At 49.1% G+C, this 23,654-nt stretch overlaps 8 protein-coding genes across 8 annotated transcripts; 6 read left to right on the forward strand and 2 right to left on the reverse strand.

Moving 5' to 3' along the window:
* Window positions 1–496: 496 nt before the first annotated feature.
* FSST1_004153 (mitochondrial 54S ribosomal protein uL2m) lies at window positions 497–1,731 on the reverse strand (the record flags this gene model as incomplete). Its single annotated transcript, XM_083230302.1, has 3 exons — window positions 497–598; window positions 652–725; window positions 789–1,731. 3 exons carry the CDS (start codon window positions 1,729–1,731, stop codon window positions 497–499), a joined length of 1,119 nt encoding a protein of 372 aa, XP_083087583.1.
* A 1,532-nt stretch (window positions 1,732–3,263) lies between these two features.
* Window positions 3,264–4,856, forward strand: FSST1_004154 (B-type cyclin CLB2; the record flags this gene model as incomplete). The annotated part of the gene is made up of 4 exons (XM_083230303.1): window positions 3,264–3,272; window positions 3,343–4,527; window positions 4,580–4,718; window positions 4,768–4,856. 4 exons carry the CDS (start codon window positions 3,264–3,266, stop codon window positions 4,854–4,856), a joined length of 1,422 nt encoding a protein of 473 aa, XP_083087584.1.
* Window positions 4,857–6,101: 1,245 nt separating this feature from the next.
* Window positions 6,102–7,343, forward strand: FSST1_004155 (WD40-repeat-containing domain protein; the record flags this gene model as incomplete). The annotated part of the gene is made up of 5 exons (XM_083230304.1): window positions 6,102–6,223; window positions 6,288–6,361; window positions 6,419–7,024; window positions 7,079–7,123; window positions 7,180–7,343. 5 exons carry the CDS (start codon window positions 6,102–6,104, stop codon window positions 7,341–7,343), a joined length of 1,011 nt encoding a protein of 336 aa, XP_083087585.1.
* Window positions 7,344–9,197: 1,854 nt separating this feature from the next.
* On the forward strand, window positions 9,198–12,047 carry FSST1_004156 (transcription factor domain-containing protein; the record flags this gene model as incomplete). Its single annotated transcript, XM_083230305.1, has 6 exons — window positions 9,198–9,489; window positions 9,546–9,948; window positions 10,002–10,271; window positions 10,320–10,983; window positions 11,037–11,279; window positions 11,331–12,047. The coding sequence occupies 6 exons, from the start codon at window positions 9,198–9,200 to the stop codon at window positions 12,045–12,047; spliced, it is 2,589 nt and encodes an 862-aa protein (XP_083087586.1).
* Window positions 12,048–12,981: 934 nt separating this feature from the next.
* FSST1_004157 (glutathione S-transferase family protein) lies at window positions 12,982–14,814 on the forward strand (the record flags this gene model as incomplete). Its single annotated transcript, XM_083230306.1, has 7 exons — window positions 12,982–13,280; window positions 13,329–13,782; window positions 13,844–13,935; window positions 13,986–14,163; window positions 14,223–14,303; window positions 14,351–14,476; window positions 14,569–14,814. The coding sequence occupies 7 exons, from the start codon at window positions 12,982–12,984 to the stop codon at window positions 14,812–14,814; spliced, it is 1,476 nt and encodes a 491-aa protein (XP_083087587.1).
* A 192-nt stretch (window positions 14,815–15,006) lies between these two features.
* Window positions 15,007–17,336, reverse strand: FSST1_004158 (major facilitator superfamily domain-containing protein; the record flags this gene model as incomplete). The annotated part of the gene is made up of 5 exons (XM_083230307.1): window positions 15,007–15,431; window positions 15,494–16,648; window positions 16,704–16,993; window positions 17,079–17,167; window positions 17,250–17,336. The coding sequence occupies 5 exons, from the start codon at window positions 17,334–17,336 to the stop codon at window positions 15,007–15,009; spliced, it is 2,046 nt and encodes a 681-aa protein (XP_083087588.1).
* A 2,452-nt stretch (window positions 17,337–19,788) lies between these two features.
* On the forward strand, window positions 19,789–21,130 carry FSST1_004159 (Acetokinase family-domain-containing protein; the record flags this gene model as incomplete). Its single annotated transcript, XM_083230308.1, has 4 exons — window positions 19,789–19,985; window positions 20,041–20,165; window positions 20,227–20,874; window positions 20,925–21,130. The coding sequence occupies 4 exons, from the start codon at window positions 19,789–19,791 to the stop codon at window positions 21,128–21,130; spliced, it is 1,176 nt and encodes a 391-aa protein (XP_083087589.1).
* Window positions 21,131–21,609: 479 nt separating this feature from the next.
* Window positions 21,610–23,044, forward strand: FSST1_004160 (uncharacterized protein; the record flags this gene model as incomplete). Its single annotated transcript, XM_083230309.1, has 2 exons — window positions 21,610–22,373; window positions 22,561–23,044. 2 exons carry the CDS (start codon window positions 21,610–21,612, stop codon window positions 23,042–23,044), a joined length of 1,248 nt encoding a protein of 415 aa, XP_083087590.1.
* Window positions 23,045–23,654: the final 610 nt, after the last annotated feature.

Raw genomic sequence — 23,654 nt, forward strand, 5'->3', positions numbered from 1 at the left:
GAGCAGATATGTACCCTGTTGCCTCGTTACCTCATAACGGGAGCCTTTATGTTTTGAAAGATTTGGTCCCGTGGTCTTCACGACGCCCTCACTAAAGTTGATGTAATATTTCTATCAATCACCAAAGCAGTACTGACTTTTATGCTACATACCTGCCTGGCTACGATGCGGAGTGATATCAACGGTATAATGCCTAAGAGCGAATCAGGATTCACTGGCCCCTAGGTCCTTGACGACAAGGAATGTTTGACAGACGACGGATACGTTTGACCACCTCACTCACAGGTACAACATGAAATCTATCGACACTGACCAGAGTACAAGGGTCGGTTTCCTAAAGTTTGGATTAAGACGCACATCACGTCCTTATCTATAATGTCACATATAGTACAATGCAGCGTCATAATATACAATGCACTGAAGCCCAACTCTTTCTTGACTTGGCATGTGCTTTTCATCCCATCCGTCAACTCATCACGTGGCTCCGTAAACTCTCCTAGTTGGCCTTGTCGCGGCGCTTTCCGTTGTTTCGGGGTCGAGGCACAACCACCCACTTGTTTCTGTTGTGCTTGCGTCGGGTCTTGTAGCCACTCTTGGTCTGGACAATGCGTTAGCTACTTCATATAACTCTTGACAGATTGGTTGGCTTACAGGAACACCCCAGGGTGATACAGGGTGCCGGTTACCCTTCGATTTACCTCTACCACCACCGTGGGGATGGTCAACTGTACATTATATCAATACATGGTCTCTCGAGAAGTGTGCGGATCTTTGTCTCTCTTTCTTACCTTTGTTCATAGCAACACCACGAACTGTGGGTCGGATGTTGAGCCATCGACTTCGTCCAGCCTTACCCAACTGGCGGTAGTGGTGATGAATATTACTCGCAACGCCAATGGTAGCACAAGCATCCTTGCTGACTCTTCGGACTTCACCACTCTGTAGTCGTACCTCGACATACTTGCCAGTCATGACTCTGGTACCGTCGTCCTTTGTCTCTTCGTTCTTGTTGACCACTACAGCTGAGGTTCCGGCACTGCGACAGAAAACTGCGCCTCGTCTGGCAGCTGATCCAACAGCAAACACTGTAGTACCGACAGGAATCATGTGCATAGGCAAACAATTGCCACGGAAGGCAGTCTTGGCAGCCAAGATACCCGGATCAATGATGCCGCCCATGCTGTCGAGAAGATCCTGGGGAATACCCGCACGGTAGCTGTGGACGATATCTCCAGACCTTAATCCATCGGCGGCAAGAATATAGGTGTGACGTCCGGTTGCCTTCTCAGTAACAAGAGCAATGTGCGCACTTCGTCCGGGATCGTACTCGATGCGCTCCACCAGATGAGGGCCCGGTCGATTACGGATGAAATCGACAGTTCTTATCCTCCTCTTCGCACCACCACCACGATGTCGCACAGTAATTCTTCCTGACACGTTACGACCACCCTTAGCTTGACCTTTCTTGGGAAATGTCAATGGGAGGAACGGTCGTCCTTTCCAAAGATGATCGTTAATTGGTCGCTTAAGATGTCTTACACCAGGTGATCGGGGCTTGTAGACTCGCAGAATGGCAGCTTGGGCCTCGGGGTTCTCGGCCAGCTCTTTCGGACTTGCTGTGGTTTCGTTGGAACGCCTGATGGTCGCATATGTTCGAGGCAAAGATCGGTTTAGGGCAAAGCGAAGGAGGCTTTGCCTCGCTACCGCGAAGTTCAGACCGATTTGGAGCATTTTCGGTCTCGATCTATATGTAACTGAATGTTACTAGCAGTAAATCTTCATGGAGGCCGGTATCCGTCGTGTGTAGGTAATTTCAATGTCGGTTCGAGAAGATGGTGAGCTAGTTTTGCTGAAGAAGCTTGCTGGAGAATGAACCCACGGGGTTGGTGGTCAAGATCAACCACAGGGTACCCAATTTTCCTCAGATTGGCACTGAGATGTGAATTGAAATGTCCCGGACCGTCGCAAACGCACCGACGCTCACCAATTGTGCCCGTTGTTGTAGCTAGACAGCCTTATTGGAGACGTTGAAATTTCTTCGGATACTGAATAACTTTGTGCCGGCAGGAGGAGATTGAGCCACAGACTCCCCTCATAGTGGCATACACCGCCACACCATCCACCATTGACAGACGCCATCACGTCTCTTTTACAGGGCTCCATTTCAGTAAGTCCCCGTCCCACCAGTACGGCGCGACGAGGCTGGACCAATGACAGTTCCGTTGATGGGTGGTTGCTAGGGCGGATGTCCCACAAACAAACTGGTCTGACCGGAAGTGGTACGTAGCGTTTCCAAGATTGTCGACGCTCCAGGGCTTTCGCGACTTCACCTGGATGCAGGCGCGTTTGGAACTGATCTCATCCTACCCGCCCCTCCATACTAAATGTCAAGACCCATCCACCACCATCTATCGACTTGACCTTAATTTGAATCTCTCTTTTCTCGTCTGTCGCTGTACACGTTCGTACTTGATCGACCATTGCCTCCAGGACAGGCCTACCATTCATCTCTTCATCCTTGTACAGTCTCCTCCTATCCCGTCCACCGCTATCAGCATCGTCTCTGCCATATCACCCTAGCCCTATTCGATTTTGTGCATTTCCCTCTACTGCTGCACACCGCGGTTCAGTTTCTGAATTCAAGGCGCGTTTCCATACGTCAAGTCGAAGGGGAAAACCCGAGCTTTTCGCATCCCCCTGCTCCTGTCAACATCCAATCCTTTGTCTCGTAGTGGGACATCACGCTTGGAAACCTGACGTACCTAGAGCAACGCGACCTGTCTAGCCGCGTAGGGGTACGTGCCCACTTTAGTGGACCTCCACAACCCATCTTCCTTACCCGCTCGTCAAAACACATCCATCGTCCTCACAACTGCAACTGTTCTTCAACATAAACATCGTCTCCGCCCCATGCTCCCCTTACTCTTGTCTTTTCACATCACACCTTGTTTACTTCATTCCACAATCGTCTCCTCCGGGCTGGGTCACCCTTACTAACATACAGCATCAGACGATTTGCCATAACATCCCGGCTCACAACATTCCTTTCACGGTGTCTTCACCAAGCTTGATTCAAAGGTTCGTGACTGAACCTCTCTTTATATAGCGCTGTCTCAGCAACATTGCCGCTATCTGCCTACACACCGACAGCATTTCAGCCTTCTCTCTTTCTGAACTCCTGTTTGACGCGTCAACTAACTCGTCTATCCTAGCACTATCACATTGTAAAATTTCCAACCATCAATAACCATTAACTAGCCAAAATGCCTACAGTAAGTTCCTCAGACGCGATAGAGAAGCTCGAGTGTCTCTACCAATCAGCAAATCTAACGTGACCAGCAGGCTCGGGCTACTCGCACACGCAACGAGAACGACGAGAACAGCGGCACGACGCGTCTCACAAGAGCCCAGGCTGCTGCTCTCAAGGTTGACGAGCTATCAATGCCCACTAAAGCTGCTCTGCAAACGAAGAAGTCCACAGTTAACGGTATTACCGCTGCGAACACGCGGAAACGCGCTGCATTGGGCGATGTCAGCAATGTTGGAAAAGCTGATGGTGTTGCTGGAAAGAAGGCAAAGGGATTGGTCTCAAAGGCTGCTCAGCCCACCGGTATAGAGAAGAAGACCGCGCGACCCACAAGACCTGCTCTCGGTTCCCAGACTACGAACTCCAAGCCTACCCAGTCCGGATCTGGCACAATCAACAACAAGCGAAAGGTCCTCGCAGACACCAAACCAAAGGCCGTTGTCAAGAAAAATGAGCCATCATCCAAGGAGCCTGAACTGACTGAAGAGAATGAGCGGTCAGAGACGCCCGAAGAGGCTGAGGTTGAAAAACCTGAAGTCTCTGTTGAGAAGACCGAAGTCCAGGACGCGCCTTTCAAGTACCCACCCGGTGTCAACAACTTGGACGAAGAGGATCTTGAGGATCCTCTCATGGTTGCCGAATACGCCAACGATATCTTCGAATACCTCCGCGACCTTGAGTGCAAGTCGATTCCCAACCCTCAATATATGTCTCACCAAGACGACCTCGAGTGGAAGACGCGTGGTATTCTGGTTGACTGGCTGATTGAAGTCCACACGCGTTTCCATCTGCTTCCCGAAACTCTCTTCCTTGCCATCAACATTATCGATCGATTCTTGTCGGAGAAGGTGGTTCAGCTTGACCGTTTCCAGCTCGTGGGTATCACTGCTATGTTCATCGCGTCCAAGTACGAAGAGGTCCTCTCTCCTCATGTCGAGAACTTCAAGCGCATTGCCGATGATGGTTTCAGTGAGGCTGAGATTCTCAGCGCTGAGCGATTTGTCCTCAGCACACTCAACTACGATCTAAGCTACCCCAACCCCATGAACTTCCTCCGCCGAGTCTCCAAGGCCGACAACTATGACATCCAGTCTCGTACCATCGGAAAGTACTTGATGGAGATTAGCCTCTTGGACCACCGATTTATGTCCTACAGACCGAGTCACGTCGCTGCTGGTGCCATGTACTTGGCGCGACTAATGCTTGACCGCGGTGAATGGGTAAGTAAACAAACAATACAATATGATATAACACTCGCTGACCCATGCACAGGATGCCACCCTATCTTACTATGCGGGTTACACTGAAGATGAGGTCGAGCCCGTCGTCCACCTCATGGTTGACTACCTTGCTCGCCCTGTTGCGCATGAGGCATTTGACAAGAAGTATGCTGCCAAGAAGTTCTTGAGGGGTATGTCTATAATCTTTTCGCATCGTTCTTTGACTAACTTACTATACAGCCTCACTCCTCGCTCGGCAATGGGCCAAGAAGAATGCTGTTCTTTTCGGCATTACCGATGTTGAACTGAGTCTTGACCAAATATCATAGATGCCATCGACAACTCGCGGCATTCACTGAATCTCTTATTCGATAACCTGAACAACAGGATATTCGGCACGCGGTTGGAATAAAATGTACCGCCGCTTCATGACGTTAATAGATCACCGACGTTCTTTGGTCACCCTTTAGGGCCATCACGATACCACACATCTGTTGATACTCGGGCGAAAATGCTTTCAGGAGCACTTGCCTCACTGGTCTGGATTCACATTATCTCTGTCTGACATGCGGACAGCATCTGCACTTTTTTTGTTTGCGATTGTCTGGTTATTGCACATTTTCCAAAGCATGCTTTTCGTCTTCATACATGGCGCATGGAGTCACTGGCGAAGGAATTCAAGGGCCTGGTTCGGCTGGTTGGAGTTGTCTGTACAGACGGCCTATTCATGGGGCACTGGACGGGGAGTAATGGAAAGATGTACGACATCAGCCATGGGGTTGTTTGTTGATGCAAGCTGAGCTTGACATCTGGTTGCCTAACTAGGTAGGGCCTCGATGATTTGAGTAGAGACCCAAACGAAAGGCACTTTTGTATCTCGGCTGCTATCGTGAAAAGGGCCTGTGATAGAAAAATTGTACATATACCATGACCGGGTTACGGAGGAGGAGCCTAGGGGGGCAGGAATGAAGTTTACATTTCACGAAGTAACTTAAGTCGTACTTTTCATTGTTGACGGAGAATACCCTTCTTGTTCTCATTCTCTGTTTTATCAGGTATTATGTTGTAGTTGTTTTTACAGGCGATGATTAATGCATAAATGGTTGCCCTTGGAAACGGGCTCCCATAGATTTTTACACTAAGTTCCTATTGTCGCGTCAAACCCACCAACAGACATGCCCGAAAGAGTGTGTGGCATGTGCGACCCGCACCGCCTTTGTTACTCAGTACCTTATTAGTTAGTACCTTAGTAGCCATGACTTGATAGGCCACCTCACGGTTCCGTTTGATCTCTGGCTTGGCCTGTACAATACCTACCTCTCTAGGCACTTCATCGCCATTCAACTTCCTCCCACCTGCTTGAGGCTTTAGAGAAAGATCTGATATCATCAAATACATACCTCAAGCTTTTACAGTGATCACGTGAATTAAGATCATTGTCCAACACATCACTTGCCCATAAAACTTATATTTATGGTGGTATTGCGCTGACCGCCAACTGAGCATAAGAGTTTACAAGGCCATCAAGCTTTTAGACAACGATTCTAGTTGAATCAGCCCCTCACGCAAACAACATGGCGCCAGTTCTCCGAGCAAGGCAAAGTTTGTCCAAGGACAAGTTCTCTAGCTACTTCGGGAACCTAAGAAATCAGCCCTACAATGATGCCAACAATTCGCGGGGTTCAAATCCCCATAGGTATGCACTTTCAATCTGGAATGAAGCTGTGTTGTGTTAGGAGTTACTAAAATGGGTTTTCAAGCCTACGCTGCATTGCGTGGAATCCCCTCGGAACCCTGGTAGCAACGGGTTCGTCAGAGAAGACTTTACGAGTGTGTAAGTTGATGAAGCCGCGAACTTGATTAATCCCCATGCTGAGGCGAAGTAAAACAGGGAACCCCGAGAAACCTCATGTGAAATTCTCGACGGAGCTCAAAGGACACTCAGCATCTGTTGAAAAGGTAGCTTTCAATCCAACGAAGGATGCAGAGCTATGCAGCGTGAGCAGTGACGGTGTGGTCAAATTCTGGGATGTGCGGACGAAAGCCTGCTTCAACGAAGTCAAAGGTCTTGGAGATGCTTTCACTCTCGTGTGGGCACCAGACGGCAACTCGCTTCTTGTCGGAAACAAGGCAGATACCATCTACGTTCTGTCGCCAACTCAATCTATGCCCATCAGCACTCATCAACAATCGGTGCAGACTAATCAGATCGCATTCTGTTGGAGCGGCGAGAAGATATTTGTCACCACGGCAGAAGGCCGCATTCGGGTTCTGTCGTATCCGAGTTTTGAGCCTGTGCTTCAAAATAATCATGGTGATGAAACGAGCGAATATGAGCTTAACGGGCACACCTCGTCGTGCCTGACAGCGGATTTGCAACCTACTGGACGATATCTGGCGACTGGTGGCTCGGATTCTATCATTGCGTTGTGGGATACCACGGACTGGGTATGCCAGCGGACGATTACGAGGATGGTCGGCCCTGTCAAGAGTCTCAGTAGGTTCATTGAGTTTGTTCGGTTTATGCAATTACTCATCGTTTGTTAAATAGGTTTTACATTTGACGGAAGTTTTGTCGTTGGTGGCAGTGATGAGGGTAAGAATTCTTGAACTCCCAGCTTTTAGTAGTCTTTCTAACATGGTTTTGTTTAGGATCTGGGCTGGAGATATCACATGTTGAAACAGGAGAGCATGTACACACGTTCAAGACGGCCGGTGCTTGTCCCGTAGTTGCTTGGGCTCCAACGCGGTATTGCCTTGCGTACAGTGATCTTGGAATCTTGAGGATTGTGGGCGTTGATGTTGACAGAAAATAAGGCGGGCAGTCTCTCAGTTAACACACTAGTCTAGTATGTAAAACGGTCCATCGAAAGCCATTCTATCTTACACTGGACCAGTCAGCTTGTGCAGGAGTGATTGCGCGAGCCCTTTGCGAGCTAGCCTAACTGAATAACTGAATGTGTATGTGGACATTTGATACTGTGTGTCAGACGGAGTAAATGACACCGACCTAGCCCGTCAGCTTAGAACAAGGAATCAGCTGCGAACAGCAACCCATGCGACGGTAAATAAGTATTCAATTAAACCCCCCTATGAACGTGATCAATACCAGAGGTTTTGGTATTTATATTGCCGCTATACAAGGCAGTCCAACGTTTGTTTACTAAAGGAGAGGTGAACTAGACTATAATTTAGAATCATTTCCTGCCAGTAGTGACTCGATAATAAGACTGACTGACACATGCAACAAGACCACTTTGACAACGACGGACAGTAAACATGACAATTGTATACCGGTGTATAATTGACAATATCTAGTCTTCCACTGAGACACATGTCGATGAAGATAGCAACTCTGGTCATATTTGGTCCATCATTGCACTGCATACCTAAACATTAATACCTATTGTGCTGATGGCTTGGTTGGCACCTACCTAACCTAGACATCAAATAGGAAACGACTTAGTAGGGTTAGGCTAGCCTTGAGCAACATGTTTCAATTTTTATCGAGGTTGTATACGAGTATGATAATTGGAAGATTTGGTATCATTTATGCTTGCATATTGAAGCCCAGAGATTGCCCAGTGGTTAATAAGGGTCCTGATAATATTCATCTGTCCAATTCTAAGTCGGCCGCTCAATATTTAATGATGGCTGCCGCTAGCAACACGGGTCGAAGCGAAGCTTGTGGCTGTGCCACATGAGATGAGACAAACCAACGTTTAAATATGGAATTATGATTCACTATTAATTGAACGGAAACATGATGCATCATCTACTAATCAATCAGTAGATACTGGATAATGGCGGAAGGTTGAAAAATGCCCAGGCTATATATGCGACTTGGTCACAAATGCGATAACTACCGAAGATTTGCTAATAATCTAGAACAGATCAAGGATAATTAATATGCGCATACAACCAACCTAGCAAGATGTCCTTTCACCATTTCGGCCATCGTAGTGGACAGGCATGCTGTATCCCATTATTGATACTCCACAGGAACCCGTGAACCCCTATCCTTGCAGGTACTGCGTACGTTGTAACTGTAGGGCTGCTCAAGCCCGCTACAAACGTCCCCCAACTTGGTGTACTACCTACAGGCCAGGCAGCCAGGTATCGCGGCAAGCACAACCGTGGATCCGTAGGTACCTAGGATCCTTGGAGGCTCTGGAAGGTGGAAGGTGGAACACAGGGACGGTGCAGCAGGCCGGGTGGGATTTTTGGCTGTTGACAAATCCCCACCTGCACCGGCACCTGCACCTGCCAATACATACCAGAACATATGAACATCCGCTGAGCCAGGCGCCTCCCTAAGATGAGTTAAGCTTGAGGGTCCCACCTTCCTCCGTCTTAACTCCCCAACACCTCCCGGGTGAGCTTGAATCTCATCTCTTCATGCTTGCGTTCCGTATCGCCGCACTTGTCCCGGCCTAACCCAGACTCAACAGCCTCTGGCCCTCGTCCAGATCCCATCTCCACGACAGACTATACTTTCTTTATCGACCATTTCGAGCACCCGGATCTTGTTCCGGTAGATGCGGACCCACGACTGTGAAAGCCCGTTGAGCATTGTTATCCCCACCGTCTTATCAACTGCCTTTTTCGCGACACCACTTCAAACTCGACATCGATACCAACAACGTCGTATCGGCCATTCATAATTATTCATGTCGAATTCACCAGAAAACGGACCTGCCACCAGCGGTCATAAACGTCCTCGAAGCGATGATGCCGATGGAGACGACGGCATACCTCAACAGGACATCCCCGACAATGCTAGCGTTCCCAAGCCAAAGCGACTGGCCTGTATGATATGTCGGAAACGCAAGCTCAAGTGTGATGGTGTGCGACCCAGTTGCAGTACCTGTTCTCGTCTCGGTCATACTTGCGCCTACGATGAACAGCGGAGAAAGAGCGGCCCTAAGCGTGGCTACGTGAAGGCCCTCGAGGAGCGACTGAGTGAGTCTTGTGCCCGAAATGCTATCAGCTACTTCGATCGCTGACATGCTATGCAGAACAAGTCGAAACGCTGTTGAAAACCCAGGAACCTCCCCAAAATGTTCCCAAGTCCGCCAATGTTTCCATGTCTGGTCCTCCTCAAACGGCATCTCCCGCAAACCTCAACATTTCGAATGCGCCTATACATCTAACGGGAGACCACAATATGGATCAACAGTGGAACTTTACTGATAAGTCGCCACAGCAAGGTGTTATGGAAGATTTCAACTTCAATGCTAGTATGGATATGGGCATGAATAACGTTGGGGGAACCTTTACATGGGAAATGATTGGCCTAGGCCTCGAGGAGCCTCTGCCACCACAAGATACAATCGATGAGCTTCATCAGATCTACTTTGAAAAGGTTCACCCGTCTATCCCGATGATACACAAGTATCGTTATCTTGCCGCTATGAACCTGTATGTTGGCCCCTTCACCTCTGAGACGTAAATGGCTAATATCGTTCCTACAGCGCCCCGAATCAGAGGCCGCCTGTTTGTCTGCGATATGCTATGTGGACTCTCGCGTGTACCATTACAGACAAGTATGCGGATTTGAAAGACCTCTTTTATAGGAGAGCGCGAAAGTATGTCGAAGCCGACTACATCAAGGGCTACGGAGAGCACATGATCTCTATTGCTCACTGTCAAACACACACGCTCTTGGCCTCATATGAGATGAAGATGATGTACTTTCCTCGAGCTTGGATCAACACGGGTTCTGCTATCCGTCTTGCTCAAATGTGTGTAACTCTCACAAATTCGTCGTTTTCCAAAACTGACCATCGCAGGACTGGACTGCATAGATTAGACGGGACGGGTCTCGATGTAAAGCAGTGCCTCGCACCTCCCAAAGACTGGACAGAACGAGAGGAACGACGCCGAACATTTTGGATGGCCTTCTGTCAAGACCGTTATGCTAGCATTGGCACAGGGTGGCCCATGACGATTGATGAGCGCGATATTATGACAAACTTGCCAGCCTCGGAAGATGCATACAACATGAGCAGGCCTGAGCAGACACAATCTTTGTCCGATTGCACCAGCCCGATGGGTGCGGGTAAGCTTTCTTCGTTTGGCGGCATCGTACTCATGGCATGTCTGTTTGGCAGAAACCTGGTACATCTGCACCGTCCTGATACCGACGATCTTGATCATGACCTTAATGGTCCGTTTTGGAAGCGACACAGACAGATGGACAATATATTGCTCAACACATCCCTCTGCCTCCCACCACAACTCAAGCTTCCTACTGGTCTATCTAATCCCAATATCGTTTTTACGAACATGAGCATACACACGTCAACCATCTGCTTACACCAGGCAGCCATCTTCAAGGCAGAGAAAAACAAACTGCCAGCTTCAGTCAGCGCTGAGAGCAAAGTACGATGCATCACAGCTGCCAACGAGATCGCTAGCATTATGCGTATGATTTCTCACATGGATCTTTCAACAGTAAGGACAAAACAGGTTCTTTTTTGTCGGCGCGGAGGCTAACATGTTACAAGGTCAACCCGTTTATATCATTCTGTCTATATGTATCTGCGCGAGTATTTGTGCAATACCTTAAGAGCCGCCCAGACGATAGTCAAACAGCTGACTCACTACGATTCCTACTCTCAGCGATGAATGCGCTGAAGCGGCGAAATCCTCTGACGGAGTCCTTCCTCGTCCAGCTAGATGTCGACCTGGAAGCCCTTGCATTAAGAATCCCTAAGCTCAAGACTGCTTTCCCACGCAACCACGACAGCGTATGTAAACATGAACTTAATTACCCTTATTTTAATGCTAACGTGACCCAGCCTGGCACAACAGGAGCACCCAGAGGCGCTAAATGTGACAACCCTGAAGGGTTCCAGGGCATAGCGGCGTACCGTAACGAATGCAATTACATGAACCCCTCCGAGAACGACATGAATCAGCCAGGACCACCCGATATACTCGAGCCTAGCAACGACATGCCAGGTATGCCTGCTACAGGCGATGGGAACTTTGGAACACAGACGTGGATGTCAACAGAGCAACAAATACCAGCAATTCTGACACCTAGTTCGGCAGCCACTTTTGAGAAGACTGGGTCTGGAAGTCGGGCTGTTTCAGGCTTTGGGGACATGGCAGGTGATAGCCAGGAGACTTCAGGGTCCCCAGATGCGATGCAATCAAACCGACCGACTCCGAACTCAAGCACAGGGTCCGATCAGCGGAATCATCTGGCCCCTGGACAGATGAATAGATCAGGTGCTAACTCGTTCAACACAAGTCCTATGTCGCCGAATCAGACCTTATTGAACCCAGGTGTACTTGATGGAAGCACGCATGGCTTCTTTGCTGACACATCAGGTTTCGCTATCCCGCCAGGCCTGGATCAGAGCGGAGGGTTCAGCATGCCGGATGGGTGGGCGGACATGCACGGACAGACAGGCGTTCCCCAAGTGGGCGAAGGTGTTTTGAGAGCATTGATGAATATGGGATCTATGGATGCGATGGATCTGGGAACGTGGGAATCGAGGGACAGTTGAAGTAGAGCAACACGGAGTTCATATGGGAGACGAATCTTTTCGGAATTAAGTGGCGAAAACCAGCCTCGAAAGAACCAACAATGCTTGTCAATGATGAAAGAGAGGAGGAATACGAACAGCTGCAACGGACCGGGAATTTACATTTGGGGCGTTTATACGGGACGAACATGTCGACTATGTTGTACAATATGAGTTGGGGAGAATCCGATGAAGGACATACCTTTTGCACTGTTCATGTTCACAACGGGTGTATAATGGGGGGGGCTAGATGGTGTGCCGATCTTTAAGGCCAATGCAAAGGCAGGTAGGCAAGGGCAAAACACGATTCTGCAGAGTCTGACATCAATCAATTAAGAGCCACGCCCGGTTAGCTCAATCGGTAGAGCGTGAGACTCTTACGAGTACGCGATCTCAAGGTTGCGGGTTCGACCCCCGCATCGGGCTGTTCCTATAAATACGATTGCAAACAAGCGAGGCATTTCTTTTTGCTGATTTTTGAATGTGGCTGGTTTGTTGTGATGCTCTCTTCATTACATACTTGGTACTGAATGAGAACCAATAGCTGGCTAGAGTACACACTACCTACTAACCTGTACAGTACAACATGGCCCGTGCAACAGTTATAGGTGCGGCTCAAATACACCTACCCCTCCTTCCTTAACAGCGACCAAGGTGACGGGCGTCTTAAAGTACCTAGCAACGTAAACGTTGGAAAGGGTGATAAAGAAAGCTTTGGCCGTGGATACACTTGAGATAACCCATAGTGGATCTATCTAGGACAGACTGCCAGTTCCGGCAAATGGCTGGAAGAGCCCCGCACACTCCGCCTCAGAGGTCCGTCCCCGTCCCCGCCTCTACCTCCGGGGCCGGACTGTCGCCAGCGTTTTCGGCATCGGATATACCACAACGGTACGGCGTTGCACTACAGCTCAATATGGAGGGTTACGTTACATGCGATATTGAAGAATCATATCGTATGAGCGCAGTACATAATGGCATCGTTAACGCTACACGCGCGACGCCAGGTCAGTTTGGTATACTTGCGCCGACAACAGTGGCGGAAGCACAACAACCCGCAGGAACTTTCAGTGCCCAGATTAGAAAAGACGGAAATGAAGTCGAGAGATCTAATGGTCAATTAAGCACCAGGATCGTGGTTGATCCTCCGAATCTGGAGGAATGGAGAGATAAGTTATTCAACGTTGATGAGGCGATCATCCTTACGCATGAAGAGTAAAGCCGCCATTCTCTATTATCCGGAGGATCTTCTAATGCTCCCAGGTTTGAGACATATTTCCCCCATGTAGACAACGTCTATTCTCACCGCTCAACACAACGTTACAAACACAAACCCTTCATCTCGCACTACTGGGACTGTCGTATGAAAGGCCGCCCTTCAGGGACACCAAAGTCTGTTGACCCAAACAAGAAGAAGCGTAAGCGCTCCGCTCGTCAGCGTGATCTGTGTGATGTGAAGATCAAGATCACAGAGCATTTTCCTAGCGCTTATTCAGGGCTCGGCGATATCAGCCTTTCAGGTGTTGACCTGGCGGGACAGCGCTTTTGGACGGTACAAAGAGTTAATGGAAATGGAGGCAATGGTAAAGGCGACGGTGTGGCTGGACCGCACAAGCATACGCTGCAGAGGAGCGATGAGATCAAGAAGAGTAGCGTACAACGGCATTTGACGAAGCAGGGTGGTTGCGTGAGCAAGGCAAAGGAGAAGGCCAAGGGAGTTCGTATACTCAGTCTGAACACCATGTTGGAAAATACCGCTAACTCTGGGGTCCGTATAGCAGTCCGACATGAAGGCAACAGGCGCCGCACTTGGTACGATCAGGAAGCACGCAAAGGACAACAACTTCAAACTCTATGCCGCATGTTTTTGGTATGGCCTCTCTGTAACTGTTTGAGTTGCGACATATACTGATGCTCTAGTCCATTCTCACAACGCGTCTGGATCGCCCTAGAAGCAAAAGGCATGCCCTACCAATATTGCGAAACGAATCCTTTCCGCAATGCAGAAGAACCCCTCTTGGCCGACTCCCGCACATGTGTACCTACGATAAAACATGACGACTGGACATGCTCAGACAGTACATCAATGCTGGAATATGTGAGTTTCGAGCCCTAATGCTCAAGCCCCAAACTATGCAACTGACAGGTCGTGTGTAGCTTGAGGATCTGGGGCAGGGAGTGCCGCTTCTTCCTGCAGATCCTAGATCAAAGGCTAAATGTCGCTTGTGGATAGGCCATGTAAGAGTTGGCTATTCCGAGTCGGGCAGAGAAATTGACCGAAGCAGATAAATCATCACATTGTCCCAAATTTCCACAAACTAGTACAGAATCAAAACCCGGGATTTGAGCATGAAGCTACGGATCGTTTACAAGGCAGCATAGACATCCTAGTTAGAGCTGCTGATGAAAAGGTAAATGTCAGCTCAATTTGTGATGATTGCTTGCTCAGTGTTTCCTTGTTTGTCGACTTCTAGTAAATTCTGCTAACTTCATCAAACCTCAGGGGCCTTTCTTTCTCGGGCATAATCTCTCCCTCGTCGACATACATCTGGCGCCATTTGCTCTTCGTCTCTCAAGAGTTCTGGCCTCTACACGCGGGTGGTGTTTTCCACCGGCTGGATCGCGCTGGGCGAAGTGGTTGGACGCTATTGAAGAAGACATGAGTGTGAGAGCTACAACTAGTAACCACGCTCTATACCATGAGACGGTTGATGCATTGATGAGACTCAACGTAATGAGATATGAATAGGTTAACGGTTGCCAAGCCAGGATGCTTGATAGTATAATAACAGCTCTCAGATATAGATATCTGGCTCTGTATCAGCCTCTCTCGGAGGCACGATGAGAGTGAGCCAAACTATTCAAAATCAAGGATGCTCCGTCACGTTGGTAGTAGTATTTTAATAACAAGAAATGGCCATATATATAATACAGCTCTTGATTATGCAGCACCGTCTGGCACGGATGGATCACTTCTCATTGAACCCCTTTTCCTTCTCTTGATAGCATCCCACTTCTCTTCAATCGTCACTAACTCTCCACCGAGTCGAGCTTTAATTCTGCCTTCACCCAGCTCCTCAAGTGTTTTAGCCTCAAGGTAAGTTTTCCCGTCATACTCGACTCGGCGTTGTGAGTCTGGCAAGTATGCCCAGGAGAAAATAGCGCCGACAGCCGCAACTGAACCAAAGAGTAGGAATATGAGCCCCTGCCTGTTTTCAGCCTGGTATGATTGGTTGATGCCGTACACCACAAGAACTGCAACAAGGCTTCCAAGCTTTCCCGCAGCCGCCGAGATACCATGGCAGAGGCATCGGTAGCAGGTTGGGAAAATTTCGGCTGGTATTATAAACGTTAAGGTGTTGGCGCCTAACAAAACAGCTCTTGTTAGTCCATTATAGAAAGAAAAGCAAAGAGATGGGTCAACTTACCAAAGTTGAACATGAAGTGGCAAATGGCCACACATACAACTGTAGCGGGAGCGCCTTGCTTTTGATGGACGCCATAGTAGACGCACCCGGTGATAACAAAGAAGCCGGCCAGCACGAGGAAGGAGGCCGTGAGCCATTGACGCCGTGGGATGCGGTTTGCGAAGACAACGAAGCAAGCACTGCCCGCAATCGATGCGAGCGAGACAGTCAAGAGATATTGCTTTGTTTGCTCAATCAACACGTCGTAAATCGTGTTGCAGGGGTGCGTTGCGTCGGTCGACCAAACTGGAAGCCCATCGGTGGCCCAATCTGGCACAGTCGAATTGCCCCCCCGGAGTGACGATGCCCAGCATTCAAGGGAGTCATCAATCTTGGTCGGTGTAGTCGTTGCCCACATAGTCGATAGGGTGCCTCTGTTATCAAGGCTCATCCCATAAAACGAAACGTCTAAAAAGAACCACGTCGCTGCTGTGCCCAAGAGATATGCCCAGTTGCCATCGCGGATAAAGTAGTTGTGTAGGTCTTCTCTCGAAAACTGGACGGGCATCGTATGTTGTGAAGAATTGGCGTGATGCATGCCATCACCAAGATCAGTTGCCCGATATGAAGGCGCGACATTGTTTCCACCAGGCGGATTGATCTGATATGCTGCCGGCGTTTGGTTCTGGTTGAACTGGCCCATCGGGAACGAATTCGTTCCGTCGCCTGAACCGCTCATGGAGCGACCAGCCGCACCATGATTGGGGAAGGCTTCGACGCCGGCCCCCTGAGGGGCACCGTAGATCCTTTGAGTGTTTACAAGAGCCATTCCTGGTTTGTTTCGAACCTCCAGGCTATAGATACCACAGTCGAAAAGAAAGAAGCGAAAGATAATGGCGAGAAGCGCAGGCACAGCACCTGAACCGATCACAATGCGCCAAACGCCGTCCAGTGCCTTCTTGCATTCTTCTTCATGCAATTTATCAAGACCACATCGCATTCCTTGTAGATCATGACTTCGCTGAAAGCCAAGAAGCACAAACAGGCCGACCAGCTGCGCCAGCGCCTGGCCAATGGGTTGCATCATGAAAACTGAGGACAGCATAGTCGCTCGAGATTGTGTACTGGACCATTCTGAAGTTATTACTGCGCTAAGGGGGTATTCAGCTCCGATTCCTGGGACAGTCGTGTCAGCGTCTGAGATTTGTGAGAGTAGACTGGGCCCACGAACCTATGCCCATGACAAAACGCCACCAAGTAAATAGGCCCAGAAATGAAAGATCATTGTAACCGCGACTGCTAGTGGCGACGCCAATCGTTGAAACGATAACCAGGACAAGCTCAACGCCGTAGAGGCGAGTCCGACCATAGCGATCGGCGAGGTATCCAAACAAGACCTGGCCTACAACAGACCCGAGAAGCGTAAAGAAGTTGATAAGTAGGCCTGACCACTCTGGACCATTGGGCCAATAAACAAATGCGACCGAAGCTAGAATTACATTGGTTGAAAAGAGGTTATATCTAGATTTGAAAGTCAGGAGTTTGCCAATCGTGATACGACGTGACGGTGGCTGCATGTCTGTTATCAGTTTTGAGGACGACTTACGAGTCTGTCAGAAAGCCCGAGGCGCAAACACCCCAGATACGAAAATTCCATGAATTCAAATCAAGTTCGTAACGTAGTTGTTGGCGATCCTGCGAGGTGCATTAGCTCTGTAAAATCAGGCACAGGACTGCTTGGTAAGATGGAGATATGATACTGAGCGCATAGACTTACTTGAGCATCTTGCGATGGCAGCGCCGAACTATCAGAGCCTAGGAAACCGCGGTTCCGACGCAATGAATATCTTGACAGAAGAGGCATGATTCGTGGCGGGTGTTAAACAGCGCGTCGCAAAAGTTCCAATGAGCACGGGTGGCCTGAGATGGAATGGAGGAAGTAGGCTCAGAGAAGCTCAAGTCAGGACAGGTACTGAAATTGCGGATAGGCAATGCCCAAAGATAGGAGAGAGGCGGATGTGATTCTCATGACCATAGTATGACGGACTAGAAGCAGAATGGAGCAGAACAGAAAGGTAATGTCGTTGATAAATTGGAGCAAGATGCGCAGTATAGATGGTGTGGGATGCCATCACAAAACTGTATGGCACTTGAGCAAAGACTGTGCTGTGCGCCAAGTGCACGCCGCGAATAACGGTTTCCTTTAGAGCTGAAGAGGCCCTTGACTACCTAGGCAGTCTACTAAGACGCACTTGGCTTCACTTGGCAGCGTCCTTTAATGATGACCTGCCTACCCTTGTATCTCGGGGCTTGAGAGCCGATATACGCGGACTGAGTATGGGGTGGGATTTGACTACACGTACTATACACGTCTCCGAGTAGCTGGTCCTGATGGGGCACTAAACGTGACAGGAGCCTATCTATTATCCTTGATTTACTGACGGACTGGCAGGTAGACAGGAAAAACAGTGATAGGGAGAGAGAATGAAAAATGGAAGGACGACGCTCTAGTTAGACGTTTGCGTAGGGGTCCCTTGCATAGTAGGTTAAAGTACAGATAGGTAAGTCAAGTTGCCAGCCAGATTCGTTAGCTTGTGTGGGTACAGACTTGACGATTACCCAAATTGGATCCCCATCTTGTACTATGTACATACAGAGACAGACTTATCGAGTCCTCATCTCCTGAGTCTGGAATCATTGTGGCTTAGAAGGAGAGGAAGGCAGCTAATGGGAAGGGCACGTGTTGTTGAAACTTAGTTGACAGGAACGCGGTCAACAAGGCAGATAAGTGCTACTACTAATGTACCTAAGCCTTGAGTTGACCATGAAGGAACTGTACTGTTTAAGAAGCATACTAATTTGAATTGGGACTGTTCACGATGATGACATAAAATCAATGTCCTGCCTAAGAGAACATGTACTACAGACGGTTCGACATTGCTACCGATATGCATATCTCAAGATCCAGCACGGATATATGCGTCTTTGAACCGGCTTTACTCCTGGAAGCAGCCCGTGCCTTGAAGGTGGGGTACTGTACCTATGTTTCTCCTCCTTACCTGTTACTAAACGCTCTGCCTGGAAAAAACATGGATGTCTTTCTGGCAATGCTCTTACCTATAGTTATTTCAAGAAGAACTGTAATAGCACATGATGACGGTATTTCCTAATCAAAAATAGATTTGTGACAGCCTCCAAATACTCGAAACATGCATTCCCAAATAACAACATCAGCCCAAATGTTCGGAACTGATTGATACTGTACCAAGATCTAACTACAATCAGCAAAGACAAAAAGTGAAGAAAAAGAGCCCCACGACACCTAAGCTTTCTTGGCCCATCAGAATGTCGTCTTGGCCCCCGTGCTCGATGCTCCCGCTGTTAGTGGACCACCAATCCAATACAAGCAGCTGCCCATGTGGCATCGACCCTTGGCTGTCAATTGCACAACGTTCTTCGGTTCTGTTGGTAATAACTCGCCCTTCCTCAGCTTTGCAACAGGCGGCGTGCAGCGTTCCTGTCTATGTGTGGCTAGACGTCCACTGACGCGGGTCTCAACGTTAGCATTTTCGGGGAAGACCAATGCCGACGTGCCTCTCGTCGACTGTGGAAATCGACCGCGTTCTACGGAATCTATCTCCCCATCAATTTGCCATGTATGATGCTGGATTACAGCTAGCTGTCCATGGGCGAACAAGAGACAATTTGGCTTGGTTATCTGGTCTTCTTGGAATCTTCCTGGAACCTTGGATTCTTGGGTTTTGATTCTGTCCTGTCATCGCCTGGCGTGGCTATATTGATGCTCATGCGAAGTCTCTGTACGTGCGTGAGCTTCAACTTCACTCGCCCAGTACCGGTCCAGGAAGTTGAATTCTACCTACCTACCTACCTACCTAGTTTTCTGTTTCAGTCTCAAAGGGGGTGGGTGAATACGCAAGCGACCTTCAGAACCACTCTTCCCTAATCTAGTGCCCAAGTTTATTCTGATTGAGTGTGAGCGGTGCCTCCACGTTCTATCGCTGCTCTATTATCAGGAGTTTGCCTTTGCGCCGGCTTAGGCATTGGTAATATCAAGGCTGCTGCAGCCAAGGGCCTGCCAATCCCTGTTCCTATATTCACAAGCTTTATCACAGCCAGTTTTACCGTTGCTAGAAGCTCAAGTCAAGGCAAGGCGCGATAGCAGTCTTAGGGCTGGTAATTGGGGTTTTCAAGATAGCACCGGCTGAAACCACCCGTCATATGCCGCTGTGACCGTGTCATGACATGTCCCCACCGCTCGGTCAGTCAGATCGCCCTCGACTGCTACCAGCGACAGCATGTCGTCCTCGGGCTCATCTTTTACTTCGTCGTCTCTCGGTCGCCCGCCTACCTATGGAAGAACGTACGTCAGTCCGGTCGATTCAACCTGGACTCCAACCTCCGGCATATCGACTATTTCTGCTCCAACCACCGAGGGATCGGGAACTAGAACCTCAGTACTTGATCTTGGACCTCCTGGGTTCCAAGCAACAATGTGCGAACGCTGTCAATCCAATTGATGTCTCACATTGCTGATACCAGTATCGCAGAATACTCTTTCAAGATACCCCTGACGAACGGGTTGTTTACCTCGGGCCTTGGGAAGTAGTGGGTTCTGAGCAGCGTCGTGTTCTCTGGCAGGGCAGCTATCAGAACGAACTGCTCGAGCACTATTGTGCGTCGAAACCCAAAGGAGCTGTTCGGATGAAATTTCAGCTAACTCAGGTTCCTCTCAGTGCCCTCAGATGTCCCCTCTGATATACATCCACATACGCTGCACTCGCGCCATCGCCCATACTACGACGCCTCCGACATGGAACGATACCTGACGTTTCAAGAACCTCACCGAGTTCGATACACCACTGATGAAGGTGTTTGTATACATGACCAATACGTCACGACCAGATACGAGTTTACGACAGTTGAAAGCTCTATCCAATTCCAGGGGGATCTGCGCAGGAAGGACCTGATCGATTTCTTCGATGCCGACGTAGTCTGGACCAATGTTCATGGACGCACAGACGGCTTTGGAAAGGTGAAGGGCATAGGTGCGATACAGAGGCTCAAGTTGTGGAGGGATCGATATACCACGTTCCACTCGCTCAGTGTATTCGCGAATAAGACGGATGGTCAATATCGAGAATATGATATCCACTGTTTCGATGGTGAGCTTCGTGGGAGGGATGACCGTGCAAAGCAGCTTCGACTGAGTGCATCCGGTCGACGACCCAGTTCGGGCGATGACCGTAATTCACACCGGCGCTTCTCGTTACCACATCGCATGCGATCTCGAGCCAGAACAAGTGAATCTTCGGAGCCAAGATCAGTACAGCAGCCAGCTCTTGACATACGGTATCTAGCGGTCCAATTTACTGAACGCCAAGGTAAACAAACTTTGTCAGGATCCTCCGACTTATCAGCTAACGGTCATCAGAGTATCGTCGATTCATTGAAACATGGCTTTTTTGCCACAGTTCGGACCGCGAATTCAACGGCATCCCATTCCCGCCGAACCATTTCGAATTACCCTCGCCGCAGATTTTGCCGGGGCATTCACCCGATTTACCGGTACCTGGCTGGCCTCACCACGCGCTCGACTCGGTACCAGAACCCTCGGACACGACCGACACTACGCCTTGAAAAGCCGAGTTTGGGTCAGATGGCATATATAACCTGTAACCAGTTGCACCACCGAGCCGGACCACATGTTCATGTTGCGGTGCAGTGCGTGGTCAGAGATTGGTGGGGTGACAGCTGCAACAAAGTTCGACACTGACAGCTCACATCTTGATCTGTCAAATTAAAAAAACGTCGACCGACTGAGTGATAATCTGCAGCCGCCCACACGTGGGATTGGTTGGAGTATTAAAAGAGGCATGTACAACGTTGCTGTCTGTGGGCAGATTACGGCCCTGGAATGCTCAGGGCTCCACATCAACTCTCATCACCCCGCGGTGCCTGGATCAGACCACAGAGCTTGTGTCGTCATGGAGATATAACCTACCATGAATGATATAGATGGATCATAAATTCAACCCAAGCTCCCTTCACTCAGTTGACACAACTACTACGAACTCAACATTCATCTATCAACCTCTCCCAGCATCAATACGGCAGCCATGAAGGTCATTCTCGCAATCAACGCCGGCTCCAGTTCGGTCAAGATATCGGTATATACTGCTGATAAGAATGCAGAGCCTCACCAAATCGCCGAAGCATCAGTTGGCGGTTTAACTGCACCGCCAGCAACTCTTGCGTATTCCCGTGGCAATAAAAAAGTCCTCAAGGCGAAGGAGGTTTCTGAAAGCGTCAAGACCCAGGGTGACGCTTTTGACCTCATTCTGAAGACCTTCATCGATGATAGTGAGCTGAAAGAGATCTCTTCAAAGGAAGACATCGCCATCGCTAGTCACCGTATCGTTCATGGCGGCGACTACGACCGATCTCAAGTCATCACTCAAGATACTTATCATCATCTTGAAGAACTAAGTGATTTGGCACCGCTCCACAATGGCGTTGCCTTGAGTATCGTCGATACTTGCATCAGCGCTCTGCCCAGCACGGTCAACGTCGCCTGCTTCGACTCACAATTCCACCAAACTCTACCTCCACATATTTATACATATCCTATTGACCCCCAGATTGCAAAGAGCAACCGCCTGCGAAAGTATGGGTTTCACGGTATCAGTTACGCCTTCATTACCCGATCTGTCGCCAATTATCTTCAAAGAGATGTCAGCAGCTTAAACATGATCGCTCTGCACCTTGGTAGCGGTGCCAGTGCGTGCGCCATTAAGGGCGGCAAAAGCTGGGATACGAGCATGGGGCTGACGCCTTTGGCGGGCCTTCCTGGTGCCACCCGAAGTGGCAGTGTTGATCCAAGGTAAGACGCCCAGTGCCTCAGATAATAATACCCATAGAGCCCAGAGGCCCCACCGGATGCAGCGGGATACTACTCTCATCAGATCATACATGAGATGAGATCCAAAAGCAAACGGAGGGTGGGATTTTCAATAAGGGTCTCCTTCTAGATTTAGGTTCTTGCATGCTGACCCCAGCCACCCTTACAGTCTCGTCTTCCACTATGCCTCCGATGTGGGGAAGCTTTCTCCTGCGTCCACTAAGCACCTTCACATCTCACGAGCTGAGGAGATCCTCAACAAGGAGAGTGGTTGGAAATCCATGACAGGCACGACAAATTTTGGCGTCGTCGCCGATTCGGATGAACCGAACCATCGCCTGGCCTTCGACATCTTTGTTGACCGCATTGCCGCCTTCGTCGGTTCTTACTTTGTGTCCCTCGAGGGCCGCGTCGACGCTCTGGTCTTTGCTGGCGGTATCGGTGAACACAGTGCTAAGCTCCGCTCCGCTGTTGTCAACCAGGTGGCCTGTTTAGGGTTTGCCCTCAACGATGCCAGCAACCAGGAGCCTATCAAGGACGTTGTCCAGGAATTGGGTGAACGCGATGCTTCAAAACGAGTGCTGGTTTGTCAGACAGATGAGCAGCTAGAGATGGCCAGGTTGTGCGCTGAAAAGGAAGACATCTGGGAATGATGCGGCACCACGGGGATGGTGGTTGTGGTAGTGATGATATGATATGGCTTGATAGGCAGAGAGTATGTATACAAACCACTGAAAAGTCATTGACATTTAATGACGCAAATCTTTAAGTAACTTGTATTATGATAATCTTCCACTCGGGATTTGCGGGAATTCGAGAGGAATCAGGATGCAAGGTAAGCAATTAGATAGAACTGTTAACCGTTGGGCTGCCGATTCACTGAAGGTTGAAAGGTTTAAAAAATCAAAGTGGTATCAATTGTGCACAATTCAAGTGCATCGTCTAACTCTTTAAGCACCGGTGACGATGCTTCTTTAACTAAAAAAGCAACTTGTACATGAATAAAGTATTGCCATCTTGTGATAACGGCAAATGGGAACAGCGATAAGTGTGTAATAAATCGCTCTCCCGCCAATATCACCATCTGCCCCGACTTACAAATAAGTCTGTGTGGGGCGATTTCAAGAGACAGCCAGCAATCCATCCTTTCCCCATCTTATATTCGAACATAAAGTTGGAAACATCAAATCGTAAAACCCCGCCAACGCCATGCGTTTTCCGCCTTCGAATCTGTGGCTCCGAGGGACATATCCTGTCATTTAT

Source organism: Fusarium sambucinum, chromosome I, assembly GCF_050947815.1.
Source record: "Fusarium sambucinum isolate potato_lamoka chromosome I, whole genome shotgun sequence".
NCBI classification, from domain to species: Eukaryota; Fungi; Ascomycota; class Sordariomycetes; order Hypocreales; family Nectriaceae; genus Fusarium; species Fusarium sambucinum.